Source organism: Gymnoscopelus microlampas, assembly GCF_963454915.1.
Source record: "Gymnoscopelus microlampas genome assembly, chromosome: 6".
In the NCBI taxonomy this organism is placed as follows: domain Eukaryota; kingdom Metazoa; phylum Chordata; class Actinopteri; order Myctophiformes; family Myctophidae; genus Gymnoscopelus; species Gymnoscopelus microlampas.
This window is the reverse complement of record NC_139943.1, coordinates 16,445,732-16,461,083: the sequence shown is the minus strand read 5'-3', so window position 1 is coordinate 16,461,083 and position 15,352 is coordinate 16,445,732. Positions and strand designations below refer to the sequence as shown.

Here is a 15,352-nt window from a genome sequence, read left to right as displayed (position 1 = left end):
CCTAAAAAAACATATTATCCGTAGTCACCAGAGCACAGAATATGGTACTTGTTGACATAATAAGTTTGTATAGATCGGCTGAAAGAGTGTGAAAGAGTGTACATTACTAGGCTTTAGAACAGCGGTTCTCAACCTTTTATGGATCAGGGCCGTGTTAAGTGGTCAGATGGGTGGGCAGCGTACATTTTTCAGAGCATGTTTATTTTAATGATCAATCTATTGTGTTCCGGCTTGGATCAATGGAACTAACGTGGTATACTGTACTTTTAAGTTCCTATGTATTGGTATCACAGTGAAAACTCACTTTTCAAGGTTTTAGAGAAAAAAATACCATCCCATTTAGCCACATGTTACACTTACATGTAATAATGTCTTTAAAAACTTTCAAAGTGTTTAGTCAATTATTTGGGGGCCTACTTGCAATATCCTCACAGCCCCGGGCCCACAGGTTGAGAGCCACTGCATTAGGCTTTAGAACAGGGGTCTTCAACAGGGGGTCCAGGACCACTAGGGGGTCCTCAGAGCTACTATAGGGGGTCTGCCAAGTGTTTAGCGTGATAGGGACTTGGCGTTGTGAGCTTGTAGATCGGCTATTTTCGGCAAAGAGGTATAGGTGTAGAGGGAAAAAAGACCAAGTAAAACATTTCAGTTTAATCTGATACACAATTTTATACAATATGGAGGGTGTTCCTGCTTCATCTCTCTCTCAGCTAGGGGGTCCTTTGCCTGAAAAACGTTGAAGACCCTTGCTTTAGAAGACCCACTAGGACAAGGATTCAGGGGGGCAGATCAGAGCTTCTGCAGGAAGCGGAGCACAAAGTCTCGCATGACGGTGCGCAGCAGCTGGTCGTTACACTCGATGTGCGTGCTGTTCTCCCCCAGCTGGATCTTGGTGTCCCGCTGCTCCAGGTCGAGCTCATGTCCGTCGGCCGTCTCGTCCACCTTCACCTTGGTGATGCCGTTCTTGTGCAGCGTGGCCAGGAGAGCTTCCAGAGGCACGACGCCACTGAGGAGAGGTTTTTGGGCCAACACCTCCGGGGACTCTTCTACCGCACGCTTCCTCTTCTTACTGGGGGGAGCTGCTGCTGCTGCTGCCAGCGGGATGTTGGGCACCAACTGTAACGTGTGCTTGTTATCCTTGGACTGCAGCACGGCGGACACGGGCGCTACGGAGACGCCCGATGTGATTTCAGAGCGCACTAAGGATCTGGCCAGCTCCGGCAGTAGGTGGATGCGTTCGTAGCACCGTCTGAAGGGCAGGCTGAGCACGGAGCAGCGTCGGTAGGGAATGGGAGGTGGCTGCAGCTCCAGCATGAGGTTCGAGCGGTGGGGTTGGGAGTGAGATGGGGGAGGTCGGGTGTACTGTTCTGGACACACCACGTGGAGAGGCTGGACCTCCTTGAGCAGCTTGGACACCTGTTTGAAGTTGAGTCGTTTGTCGATGGGACAGTAGACACTGTTCATGGCCAGGGGCTGGTAGGGAGCCAGGACATCTGGGTCGCAGAAATCCGGCTCAATGAAGATGACAGTGTTGCGGCTTGACTTTCCCCACAGTTCCATGAAGTGGACCGCGTCTCCGAAGCGCAGAGAGGGGTGTCCGGCGAACACCACACACGGCTGGCGGAACTCGCTGCTGAAGTCTCCGTTAATGCTGGGGTAGTGCTTCAGTTTGTGGGTCTGGATCAAGTCGGCGTGAAGGAAAGGAGGCTCCGGGAGGTAGACCTTGGATTGTTTGCTGTGGCAAAGCCATTCGGGAAAGATCTGGGAGAATTCCAGTGAGCTGTTGGCAACGGGTGAGATGAAATAGAAAGGCGTCGTTCCCAGGCTGGCACTCTCGATGAACTGGTGCAAACACTCAAACAAGTCGTAGATCACCCCTGACGGGTAGCACGGCACCAGCACGTTGCCCCCTGCACGAATCGTCATCGCCAGGTTACTGCAGAATTCTCCCAGCATGCCTTCCGGTTTGAAGGTGGGCTTCTGGGTGAGGCCCGTCAGAATCAGAACATCGCTGTTCTTCAGAGAGCTCCTGTCCATGGGCTGTGGGTGTGTGGGGGTGAGGACGCAGGAGCCGGACATATACGCCACTTTCTCATGATGCGATTGGATGATCCAGTTGGAGCTTCCCAATGAGTGGCCGGAGCTAATGGGCGAGATCTGCACCGCTCCAAACAATTCCACGTGCTGCGAATAGAACACGAGCTGCACTTTTCTGAGGGCAGAGTTGACCTCTTGCATACCGTAGCATGGCTTCCATGCCCGTGCATCCACGGCGCCCTTCAGTGGTCCAGGGAGCATCGGCTGCAGTTCCTTGTTCTTCCAGCAGGTGGCAGACTGAGCTTTGGGGACTCTCTCCACGAAGTGGACGAGTTCTTCCATCAGCAGTCTGCCTATCTGCAGAGTTGGCTCTGTAGCGTACACGATCCCGGTGAAGCCCGTGTTCTCTGTTATGTAAGGCAGGGCCATCATGCAGTGGTAGTTGGAGATCAGGATGACATCTACGGTAGACAGGTCCAGCAGCTCTCTCTCAGGAACACGGAATTCCGGCTGCGAGTCCACAAACACTTTTCCTGCACACTCCTTCAGCTCCTTCTCCATGTTTAGCATTCCATTTTGTGATACCCAGCCAGGCAGCCTGGAGAGCCTTGGACTATGAACCAGAGGCAGGGGCAGGAAGTTAAGGACCGAGGTGGTATCCAGTGCGCAGTCCAACATGATGGTGGTGGACTTGAATCTGAGGACATTGCAAGGAAAATTAGGGTGACCCGACAGACAGTACAGTTTCATTTTGTAGGCCTAGTTGAAAACATTCAGAATGAGGTTTAAGCTAGCAAGTTTTGCTAGACATTCTAGTTGAATGTGTTTAACAATAAATGATTTTCTTTTCAATTGGAGTTTTTATCGACGTTGAGGCAATGGTTACGTCACGTAACCATTGCCTGGATTATGCCAAATATGGACATGTCTGATATCACCATACTGTCATCATAGCTGACTGACATCATCCGATGCTGGCTACCAAACCTGTAGACCGTTGTATTTGTACTTTTTCTATGTACCTTGGTTATGACAAACCATTGGATTGATCACTGCCTGTAGGCCAAGGAATTAAATGAAATCCTGAAAACCACCGTTACGACCAACAGGCCCATGTATAGGCATATATGGAGATCTGGTTGTCCAGAACCACAGATCCAATCGACATACCCATATATGGTATCGCCATATATGGGCTTAAAAGGGGACAAGAACAGAAGGATACACATCTCCATCTGGGCATAATAGGGTCAAGGACAGATACAGGGATAAAAGGGACACAGACAGACAGACAGACAGACAGACAGACAGACAGACAGACAGACAGACAGACAGACAGACAGACAGACAGACAGACAGACAGACAGACGAGCAGACAGCCTGACACAGAGATCTCCATATATGGTCATAAAAGGGACACAGACAGATAGACAGATAGTAGTAGTCTAGGGTCTAGTCTAGCCTTGACACAAGACTGTCATATACAGTATTATGTGACAGTCTTGGATGATCTTCAAAATAGTGTTTGCACTTTCTCCCTGTTTGGTGCGTACATCTACATAAACGTTCAGATGTCAAATATAAAGTGCTTACCGCATGGCCACGGATGTTATGTATAGCCCCTCAGAAGTGCCCGTATATTCCATATTGTTCAATAAAAGCTGCCTTGCAAACACACTTTACACTGTTTCCACCAATCATTTGCTGAATGTTACTAGCTCAGAATGATGTACTTGGTATTCAGACAGGCCTTGGTGGTGCCTGCATTCACTGGGATGAACTCCAGCGCTAGGCCTGGGCCTCAAACATGTTGAGGGAAAATAATGATGGCATAAGTGATTCATTTGCCATCGAATTACACCCTTAAACACATAGCAGTTAGCCTACCCTGAATTTAATGAAGCCTGAAACCATCTCAATACATCTTGGCAGAATGTATCATAATTATCGCAGGACCCAGCTCAAATGCCTTCAGAGTCAACAATGTAAGGAAGTCTTTTTTCGGCATAATGATGACAAATGTTTGCCCAACACGATTATACCCCCTCTCACTCATGGTTTTGCCCCAAAACACATAGACATAAAATAAATGATTACGTTCACACAAACCCAATAGCATTAATCTCAACCGACACATAACTCCTCCCAACGCATTCCCCTAGGCAAACAATAACCGATAACACAATAACAGAATAATAGCAAATATAGGCACGCTCCGAGGCATTCTGAGAAGTCTCTCCTCAGCTACTAAGTGCCCGGGGATGCTGCAATATCTATTGAATTCTCCTTAGTTAGCAAAATAATAGCATTTCTTTTGCTTTTTGATGCCTTTCATTTTTGAAACGGATTCATCTTTTTAGTAATGCTGACTTTGAATTTGCGTGAACTGGACCCCTAGCCTAGTGGAAGAACAGTAAGGGCAAGTGATAATAGGATGGCTGGAGGAGGCTGGTAAAGTTATGAACACTTTGGCGGAGCCTAATGTAGTAGGGATATTTGTCACTGGCTTAGACCAGGGGTTCCTAAACGTTTCCACACCAATGACCCCCAAATAGCCTTATAGCCTCTGGCTGCAGCCCCCCCAATGCATTGTGAAGCGGTGTGAGCTTGTTGAACTGCTATTTTCACTATTTTCAGAACATTTAGAAAACATTTTAACATTACTAAAAATAATGATAGGGTCACCCAGTTTAAAGTTGTTAAACTGGCACAATAATATTGATAAATGAATTTAAATTTAGTGCCCTATTTCGTCATACAAGAGTGTTGCACAAAAGTAGTGAAAATAGCAGATCTACAAGCCCACAACGCATCGCATCATGGCCCATTGTGAGCTTGTAGATCGGCTATTTTCACGATGAACCCATTCAATCCGAGAAAGCATCTGTCATTTTATATTTTTGCAATTTTTTTTACATACGTTTTTCAGAGAACTGTTAGAAGGCATTTGTAGAATCGGCCTCAGGTCTAAATGGATTAAAATAATACTAATATTAAAAAAAAGAAACGGTTTTGGACATACAAGGTTTCCACCCGACTGTAACGATTACACTCTTTCCAATAGGCCCCCCTTGGCGGACCCCCCTGGGGGGGGCCGCAGCCCCCCTCTTTGTAAAACCTGTGTCTCAGGAGGAAGTCATTCATTATAGTCTCCATTAGGAAGTGTGCGTTGGACTAAATTAGTCAAGCTGCTTCATGACCTTCCAGCAGTCACAGTTCAACTTAGACAGCATGAGTAATGATTCACTCTCTGTGTGATCTTCATGCGCTATGATGGGACATACATTCTCTGTCCGTCACACATCTTTTAATATCCACCTCCATTAGCCATGCGCAAGTTAATAGGAAGATCCAACCCGCCACCAGATCTACAAATAGTACACTATCTACGCTGACAGTCGCCCAATTTATGATGATAAATTCTTGCTGACTTCTTCATGTCAAGGACCCCCTAATTAACTACTTAAACCCCAGCATCGGTATTGTGGGGAAAGCTTTCGCTGAACATAGCAGATCGTCAAGCTCACAATGCGACGCAATTGTGAGCTTCATGTCGATCGGCTATTTTCAGCAAAGACTTTCCCCACGATAACAGAAAACAGAAAATACACTAGTATCGAGCCATCGGAAAAACTATTTTGTGCCAGGGACCCCCACACAAGATTTGTCTTGTTAAAATGTTTCAAAAATATTCCAAATTGTTCAAACATTTTCAAGATTTTTTCTTTTCTTTTCATTTTCAAACAGCCAATGTTTAGGTTTAAAGTGGTTTAAACTGCTTTCTATGCTGTATTATCTCACCTCAATTAAGGACCTCTAGGGGTCCCCGGACCCCACTTTGAGAACCACTAATCTCCATGTATGTGGTGTGTGTGTGTGTGTGTGTGTGTGTGTGTGTGTGTGTGTGTGTGTGTGTGTGTGTGTGTGTGTGTGTGTGTGTGTGTGTGTGCGTGTGCATGTGTGCGCGTGCAGGTGGGAGGCCACACCATGCTGCCCATCCGTTGGATGCCTCCAGAGAGCATCATGTACAGGAAGTTCACCACTGAAAGTGACGTGTGGAGTTTCGGCGTCATCCTTTGGGAGATCTTTACTTATGGAAAACAGCCATGGTTCCAGCTGGCCAATAATGAGGTAAGGAATCATCACGGTCTTCACTTCATCGTGTATGGGCTTATGAATGTGTGGGAGATCACATGAAGTGTATTATTTCAACATCTTAACCACTATGCATACTTTGTCGTCTCGTCTGTAATATTGCCTGTAATAGTAAGCCTTGCCGAGGACACTCTAACCACGAGAAAGTAGTTAACAACATCCAGGTCATATAAACAATAATGGGAAGTAGAATAATGTTTGAGTTAGAAGGTTGTATGGAAAACAGCTTGACTTCTTGATGGCTAATTATTAGCTTGGTTTGGCAATAATGGATGGCCCATTATGCAAATCAGCATGATGGCACAATTTAAAACCACTTTTTTTAAGCTCATAAATTGCCTTATGCACAGCTAAAAGTTACTGCTCGCACTACATAATTATGCCCTTAAAGGCGAGCTGAAATGAAAAATATGTTTTTCACCCTTTTAGAGCATAATGGGGACATACAGTACCTTAGTTAACAATGGATGCAAAGAATATTCATCTATTTTCTGTATAAGTACAATCGTAATTCCTGTGAAACACAAACGTCAAACGTGTGCTTACATTAAGCAGGTATTAAATCTCAAATAGTGGCTAAATGGGGACGGCTATTCATTATAAATAAAATTATACTTTTGTACTTCTACTCTAGTAAATTTTGAACACCGGACTTTTTCTTGTAACAGGGTACTTCTTACATTGCAGTATTGATACTTTTACTTAAGTTAAACATGTGAGTACTTTTTCCACCACTGTTATGAACCCATTAAGACCTGGAACGCGTCTGTGTCACTTTAGATTTCCTTGGCTATTCAAAAATAGCAGATATACAAGCTCATAGCGCGGCACCAAGTGCCGCGCTATGAGCTTGTAGATCTGCTATTTTTGAAAAATCTTGAAAACAATGTTTTTAGATTTTTTTCAAAAAACTGTTGGGATTTAGATATTTTTTAAGAATCGCCTCAGGTCTTAACCACAAGTGTGTGTGTGTGTGTGTGTGCCTATGTGTTTCAGGTGATAGAGTGCATCACCCAGGGCCGGGTGCTGGAGCGACCCAGGGTGTGTCCCAAGGAGGTGTATGACATGATGCTGGGCTGCTGGCAGAGGGAGCCACAGCAGCGCCTCAACATCAAGGACATTCAGAAGATGGTGTTTGCCCTGATGAAAGCCACGCCCGTATACCTGGACATACTGGGATAGGACGGAGACGAGGAGAGAGAGGAGTGGAAAGAGTTGCGTTGTGTGAGTGAGATGGCTCTTAGACTGGACTATATAGATCAGAAACGGAATTGGGACTGACTGAAATTAGATGGACCAGAATGGAACCGGATGGGATTGAATGGAGTAGATGATCTTCACTAGAATAAAAAAAAAGGATTGCTTTGCAGTATAATGGACTCAATTGGACCTCATTAAACTTCAGTGATCTGGTCTATAGCCTGACCTTGGCCCCATGGTCTCATCTCCCATTCATTTGAACTGGACATAATAACTAGACTTGACTGGACAGTGGACTGGATTGAGTCAAACGTTGAAGATTCTGTTTAACTGGCCTGGTTTGGGTCTGGATGGATTTATTTTGTCGCCCTGGTCGTTGTGCCAGCCTTAACATCTATAGCCTGTGTGTTCTATCAAAAACCTGGATGTAATTTGACCAGATTTTAATAGACAGATCTATTCCTGTATACCATTCTGGATGTATCCTGGGCTGGACTGGTACAGCTCGGTTTGAAACCTGGCCACGATTCAAACATCCCTCCCTGGACACTTCATTTCACCTGGCCCAGAAATGGCCCAGCTCCTATTTCCTCTAGCTTTCGACAGCCTTGGCAAGTCTGACGAATCTTGACATAGCCGTGTCAAAGATTTGTGTCGCCAATCGTTTTTTTTTCCTGGAATATATTTGTTTAACTTGCTCACAGCCTTAGTTACTTGGCCTGGAATTGTCTCGTCTCTTCCAGGATGTTCACTGGAAACATGCGTGGCCAACAGAAACACCGGAAAATCCTCTTAGACTCCCACTGTGTGTAAACGAGCGATGAGTTGTTGGGAAGCTCAGCATGAAACGTGTAATAAGGGATGTCGACAGGAACCGCTCTGTGCGTTTAGCCTAAATGACAAGACTACTACAGTATATGACTTAGTAGTAGTTACTTAGTAGCTAAAATCTTATCCAAGGCTTATCTGTTTGTCCGAGAGTTTAAGACATCTGCACGGCTTGTCGACTTGGCCAGGTCACGCTACTACGAGGACGCCATGTCGCTGCCCCTTCTCTAGAACTGAAGGCCGATTTTATACTTAGTTGAGCGTTGGTGTCATGCGCCGAAACCGAGCTTGTAGATCTGCTATTTTCGACGTGTGGCACAGACGCGCAGCTAAGTATAACCGAGGCTTAAGACCTGTTGACTGAAAACATAAACCAACGCCCTCCATAGTGTCATCATGGGGTGTGTGTGTGTGAGGCTACAATATTCTACAGTATATAAGACGGAACAGGATCACATTACTTGGCATCTGACATGAAGACTGTATCTGCAACATTCAAACTCTATTCTATTCTATTTCCTGATCGTGTCTAGTATCTACTGGTCTGGTATCTACTCGTCTGGTCTGATCCACTTCTGGACAATCCTATTCTCTTTTGCTGTTCCAAAACAAAGTCTGGGATCTTACAAAGTTACTGTGTTACCACTTTCTTCGGACAAAATACCCTGTTGTACCATAGTGATGGCTTAACGCTTAACCATATGGACGGGCCTTACTGGAACCGGGAAGTTCAGGGGCAGGACTGGACAGCTGTGTCATCTGCACGGAGGCAACTGGGGTGTCCATGGGACTCACATTGAAGATGTCCGTTTTGGCTGGGACCAGCTGAATTGTTTTTGATACAAACACAGAAGGAACAGAAATATCCAAACCGAAATATTGCGGAAAGTTGTCGTCGTAGCCTTGGACTAAGACTGTATTTGCGCATTTCTGTCATTCTTGGACACTAACCCCAGATAGACGCTGGAATTTCATGTTTAATGCCTGTACTTCTCCAAGGATGTGCAAATTCAAAATATAAAGTGCTTAACCTAAAGCCACAGCTGTTATCCAATCGTACAGTCCCTTTGAGTTATGTATAATGTATGGAGAAGTATGGACATTAAGCACATCATTCCACTGGATATTTGGGGTTAGCGTCCAAGCCTGACAGAGATTCACAAATGTCACAATTGTTAAAAAAAAAAGGAAGAAACAAAATCTCTGTCTGTTTTGTTCCAAGGCTATGTCACCATTACAATTACCGCATTCTAGATCTCGACCAATAAAAAGACTTAGGGCAGTTGTGTCTTTACAATGAAGCAAAGTCACAGTCTCACAGCGTGAGAACGGGAACAGCGTTTCTTTGTCAGAACTACTGCAATCAGAAGAGCTATAACATCTAGGGAACCATGTGAGAAAAACAAATGTGTGCTCCATTACAACTGCTGTGCCCCATTAGTGCTGGTCCTGTGTCAATTCCTACTGTACTTCTGTCAAACATACTTAACCTTTCTGTGTGGAAACACCTGTCTTCAGTGTGCTGGTCCCACGTTTGCCCGTTTAGTTGTCACGTGTGCAAGGACCTGACCTTGGACCGGACCTTCCAATCCTGAGCCTAGAAGTGTGGCCTGACTCACTGTCTGTCGCCATAGAGATGGACCCAAGTGCCTCCTACTTCTTTCTAAACACTGGAAAACAAAAGCAGTCTTTCAAAAATAAGAAAAAAAAGCACTTTTACATTTTGTTTACCTGCTAAAAATGTACATTTGCTGTAAACGTGTCTCTTTTTTCCTACAAACTACTTTCAGCACTCTCAGTATTGCAAAAAAAATAATGAAAAACACAAAAAAAACAAGGATAAAAGGAAAATAATATAGAAAAATGAAGAGGAACTGAAAACCCTGGACAAACGGTTTGCTTTTTTCGTAACCTTTGCAGCTCGACAAGATCAAACTACCCAAGGTGACACTTTCAGTTCTCTTTTTATAAATATATATTCTATATATTTTTTAATTTATTTTTATTTTGAATCAAAGTGTGGATGTCTGCCATGCTCCAAAGCCATTGGAACATTCTGTCGCCGGGCAGAAACAAACTGATCACCACTTCGAAGAAATGTGATTGGCTGGGATGAGCCCTTGACAGATTTGCTTGAAGGAAGCCTTAGTGCACTGGAATCTACTGGGATCCACTGGGTGGGATCTACTCTCTGACTCGAGATTATAAAACGGGATTGGCAGTAACAGCTTTATGGGAACTGAACATTTCTCAAGTCAAAGGACACAAAAGGAGAAGTTACCAGTCAATGAACAAAAATGTGTTAATTTAAAATGGCTGTACATAATGTAAATTTCTATGTCTCAAGATATGTTAAATTATTTCATTTTTTCTTGTTTAGATTATTTTTTAGCTTCTCGATGTGTTGTTAAATAGTTAAGTGAAAGCCAATAGATATTTTGATAACGTTTCTTTTCATTTGCTATTACTGTTATTATTTACTTTGTCTGATCATAGAGTGTGTGTCAGTCACCACTTTAACAAAAATAATCTACCAATCATACGTTTTTCAATTCATGGTCATTGTTTTTATTTTATTTTTTGATGAGAGTCAGTAAGTGAAAAATGTGAATTATTATTAGAGAGCCAGTATTTTATCAAGCTACTTGGAGTAAAAGTCCTGCTTCGGGATCAGACATGAAGTCATTTTAACCACCTATTTAACACTTTCAACGTTTGGTTTTCTTCGCATAATGTTGTTTTGTTTGTCTCAGTTATTTTGCCAAAGGAACCCGCTCTGGGATGCCTCCTTTTTGGCTTTTAATTATATTATTTCTTCATGCTGTACATAGAAAGTTGGGCATACATTTTCCCCTCCGTAACACATCTTTGCTGCCTGACTTGATAAAACAACATCCGGTTAAAAATGTACTTGTCAAGCAACCTTTTTCTGTTTATGTTCCCAGCCCTCGCCTCCGCATAGACCAGGATTGGTCACTAGAAAGCCTCTTGAAACAACTGACTACCTAGCAACGTAAAACCCTGATGATACCCTTTTGGTCTAAAGGGGCTAAAAGTCATGACAAGCATTCGTTCTGTGTTTTTTGGGGTACACCGCAAAATCCTGAGTGTTAATTTAATTTGAGCGTGTGAAAGGTCAGTCTGTTTACATTAAAACTCAGGACCTTGTGGTGTAGCATTAGCATAGCAAGCATGGATAAACATATAAGCTACACTATTCATCATGACTTCGAAGGCACTCCCTGCTCTGAGAGGCTTGATAAAAAAAACAATCATGTTGCTGTATGCTCTGCCAGACTGAGTAAAATGCCTAATGTACGAAGTGATGATTATTATGTGACATTATAATGATGACCCCCCCCCCACTCATGTAGTCACCCCCCCAACTCACCCTGCCTCCCCCCCTCCTCCCAGTCATATACAGTATGCTTCTCTAATTGTACTCCACCATTACAGCTGCTTTCCCACAAAGGTACCAATTACAGAACTGGAAAAGCATATACACATTCATTTATGTTTATTGTTTATGCTGCAGCTTAAGTGATGATGCCGTCATTGTTGTTTAACCACTTGAACCCGAGCATCCCTATTCTGGGAAAATAGCCAATCTACAAGCATGCGATACGTTGTGACCTTGTAGATTATAGCTATTATAAGTATACTTATTTGTTAGAGTAAACGTGCTCTGAAAATGCATGCGGCCCACCCATCTGACCACTTAACATGGCAGCCGAACACTTTAGAGATTTTCAAGTGGGCCCTGATCCAGAAAAGGTTGAGAATCACTGGTATACATTACAAAAATACCAGTATTGGATCAGCTAGTGAAAGTTGCTCCTTTGCTGCCAATGTATTGCATTGTTTAACCACTTATAGTAAGCCCTATATAACTCCATGTACGACAATAGCGAAAACAAATTTGCCAAACTACAAGCTCATACATCTGCTATTTTCACAATTTCTGAAAAGTTTGAAAACTGTTTCTTTTTTAAAATGTTGCCCAAAATAGGTAAGCCAGGTTGGAAGTGGTTAAGCTTGGGGGATAGCACATTAAAATGTGCCTAATTTGATGGATGTCATTTTGTTTGCCGGTTTCGCATGTCGATCTGCTTTCAAAATGTGGTAATTTGCCTCATTCATCAGTCAAATATCGAAAAAGTGTAAATTTGTCAATAAACCTTTGCTAACTGCCCTTACACCTTGACTTTCAATGGACCTACTGTAACAGTTACAAGTATAACACATAAAGCATGGACCACAGATTGACCTACAGTAGCAATCTGTCATATTGTATCATTATGGCAAAAAATCTGTTTGCATCAATGCTTGTAATCTGGCACACAATGTACATGTTTAGAGGACACGCCGCAATAGTGTTGCATCGTCTATAAAGCTTTGGACGGTACCAAACTAACCAAAACATCCACAAGTGTAACCGCAACCTATTGTACCTTAACGTCGAGCTTATCACCATGAGCTCATCAGCCAGACTGCCGGTGTTATATAATATGACTGTACTTCAACCTGTGTCCTACTAGCACTTGTGGCTCTGTGATTGCTTTTCTGGTCCTGTGATTTTGACAGTTTTTTCGAGAGAGAAAACCTTAGGGGTGTTTTATGAGGTATATTCTGCTTCTTTTGAACAAAGGCACATAACCACTCAAAGTGCCGCAGTCCCATTACAGTGCATGAAGGATCCATTCCACTCCAGCTCCAAAGTGCGTTATGAAAACAGAGCCACTCTATCGCAACAATAAAGGATCACATAACCATAGATGCCATTTTTACTTTAGATGAAAATATGCGTCTTGTTGCATTTTCTCCTTAACACATAACTGGAGCTCCGCCTGAGCTGTCTGTTGGAGTGGCTCATTCTAAAGGCTGATTTATACCTTCGACAAGTGTCATTGGACAAAGATAATGTTTGTTATGGTTGGGGCTGTTATGGATGCATTTATTGTCAGATGGAAAGACAGCCTACATTAGAATGGAGACAAAGATCTCTCTGTTTGTCTACAATAACGTGTGTAATATTACCACTGCGTCCATGCATTTGATTTTCTCTCCCTTCATCTCCACTTTGTTTTTGTTCTTTTCAGGACTCGTTCTTCCCCTGCCTGTTTATTTCCTCTCCCTGCCTCCTCCATCGCCCCATCCATTATGCCTGTGTTTTGCTGTGTCATGTTTTCCATACAACGTATTTAAGCTCAATAACAGGTCAGTGTTAAATGTTAAAACTGTCATTACTCTGCATAAAATCTCTCTCTCTCTCTCTCTCTCTCTCTCTCTCTCTCTCTCTCTCTGTTTCCGGGTAATGTGAGAAACTGTCGTATAACCACCTCCATGCTATCATTTATAACTCTATGTATTAGAATAATTTGACAACTTATACAATGTCTTTTTAAAAAGCTGAGATGTGGACTTTTAAGAGGTCTCTGTCTAGGATTCTGATACTTCAAATTAAAAGTTGCTTCATCTTTGAACGGCGAGTTGAGTCTTTATTTGTTTCTTTATTTCAACAAGCTTCTGTAATGAACAAAATGTACTGCATTTGTTAAAGGCTTTTCAATACCCATTTTTACTCACATCATTTATATACGGTGCAACTTTGCATAATGTGATTACAAATAGTATGTTTAGAGGACCATTGTGTCGGCAAAGCATAACAAGTATGTCAACATTCATTGAAATCAAAGCAAGCATATACCAGGGCTGCCAAGTTTCAGGAAAACTTAGGACTGAGACTTTTATTTTTTTTGCCTTTTTTAACATCGATTTAGAGGAATATCTCAATTTAAATTAACATAAGACTGTTGTGATGTCTTCACCCCCATGCCAGCTGCTCTCCTTGCACTGTCTGCCTCGCTGTGTTCTCTCTCTGCTTTACTCTGAATAGTGAACATGCCAGAAATATTATCAATTGCTAGACATATTATAATACACAGAGTCCAAGTCTACATTAGGATTAGACTGTCAATGTCATTATTTAGTCTTATTCTTTCATTATTGAGGCAGCCTCTCCACCCAATTATTTTTGCAATTTAAAGTTTCCTGCTATTATATATATATATAGTGTTAATAATTGACCAGCACAAGTAGAAATGAAAACAATTGTAACAAAGAAAATACATTTAGCCCATTAATAAAATGCCAATGAATTAAAAAAAGCCTTTTAAGAACATAGCAGCCTTTTCCTTTATTGCATTTTTTTCGTCCACCGATTGGTTGTGATATTGCCCTGACAACCAACAACAACCAATCAAACCCATGACTGTTCGGGCTATAGCATCTAGCTCCATGCTAGTAGCCCCTCCCCCGCGACAATCTCGTGTGTGTGTGTGTGTGTGTGTGTGTGTGTGTGTGTGTGTGTGTGTGTGTGTGTGTGTGTGTGTGTGTGTGTGTGTGTGTGTGTGTGTGTGTGTGTGTGTGTGTGTGCGCGCGTGCCCTGCCGGCCAGGCACGCTGCTAGTAGTCACGTGACAACAACACACACACATGTTGCACACACACATTAAGCCTACACTTTTTCTTCGCTCGTGACTCAAAATGAGGAGTTTTTGTTTGTGTGTTACGCACTGGATTGGAACTATTTTTGCAATATTATTCTTCACAGTTTACCTCAAAGAAAGGTAGGCCATAATCTTTTTTTGTTGTTGTTGCTGGCTGGGGTGAGGATCATGACGCTGCTGTCTTGATTTCTTGTGGTTGTGTGTGTGTGTGTGTGTGTGTGTGTGTGTGTGTGTGTGTGTGTGTGTGTGTGTGTGTGTGTGTGTGTGTGTGTGTGTGTGTGTGTTTGCCAGAGATGTCGTATATATGTATGGTTCCTCAACAGTATCCGTTTATTCCGTGTTGTTCAATAAAAAGCATTTTAATCCGATCGACGGCCATTTCCTCAGACAGTGACAATGTATCAGAGTGCAATACACCTCCCAACCGCTAGGGTCGCTTAGTTGAATGCATGGAGAAAATTCGGAGAAAGAGGCCACTGATCGAATTAGAATGCTTTTCATTGAACAATACGGAAGACACGGGTACTTCTGACAGCCTGTACATCCATGGCCATGTGGTTAGCACTTTATATTTGAAACCTGAACGTTTATGTAGATGTACGGGTTGTAATGGAGAAAGTGCAA

At 43.0% G+C, this 15,352-nt stretch overlaps 2 protein-coding genes across 2 annotated transcripts in view; one reads left to right on the top strand and one right to left on the bottom strand.

The window, feature by feature from the left end:
* ntrk3a (neurotrophic tyrosine kinase, receptor, type 3a) overlaps positions 1-7,374 on the top strand; it is a gene marked incomplete at both ends in the record, with an annotated part of 270,533 nt that extends 263,159 nt beyond the window's left edge. The window contains 2 exons of the mRNA XM_084059451.1: positions 6,010-6,168; positions 7,189-7,374. Coding sequence (XP_083915577.1) covers positions 6,010-6,168; positions 7,189-7,374 — 345 coding nt within the window. The remainder of the gene's footprint in view (positions 1-6,009; positions 6,169-7,188) is intronic.
* LOC311047207 (integrator complex subunit 9-like) lies at positions 790-2,787 on the bottom strand (the record flags this gene model as incomplete). The annotated part of the gene is made up of 1 exon (XM_084059854.1): positions 790-2,787. One exon carries the CDS (start codon positions 2,785-2,787, stop codon positions 790-792), a length of 1,998 nt encoding a protein of 665 aa, XP_083915980.1.
* Positions 7,375-15,352: the final 7,978 nt, after the last annotated feature.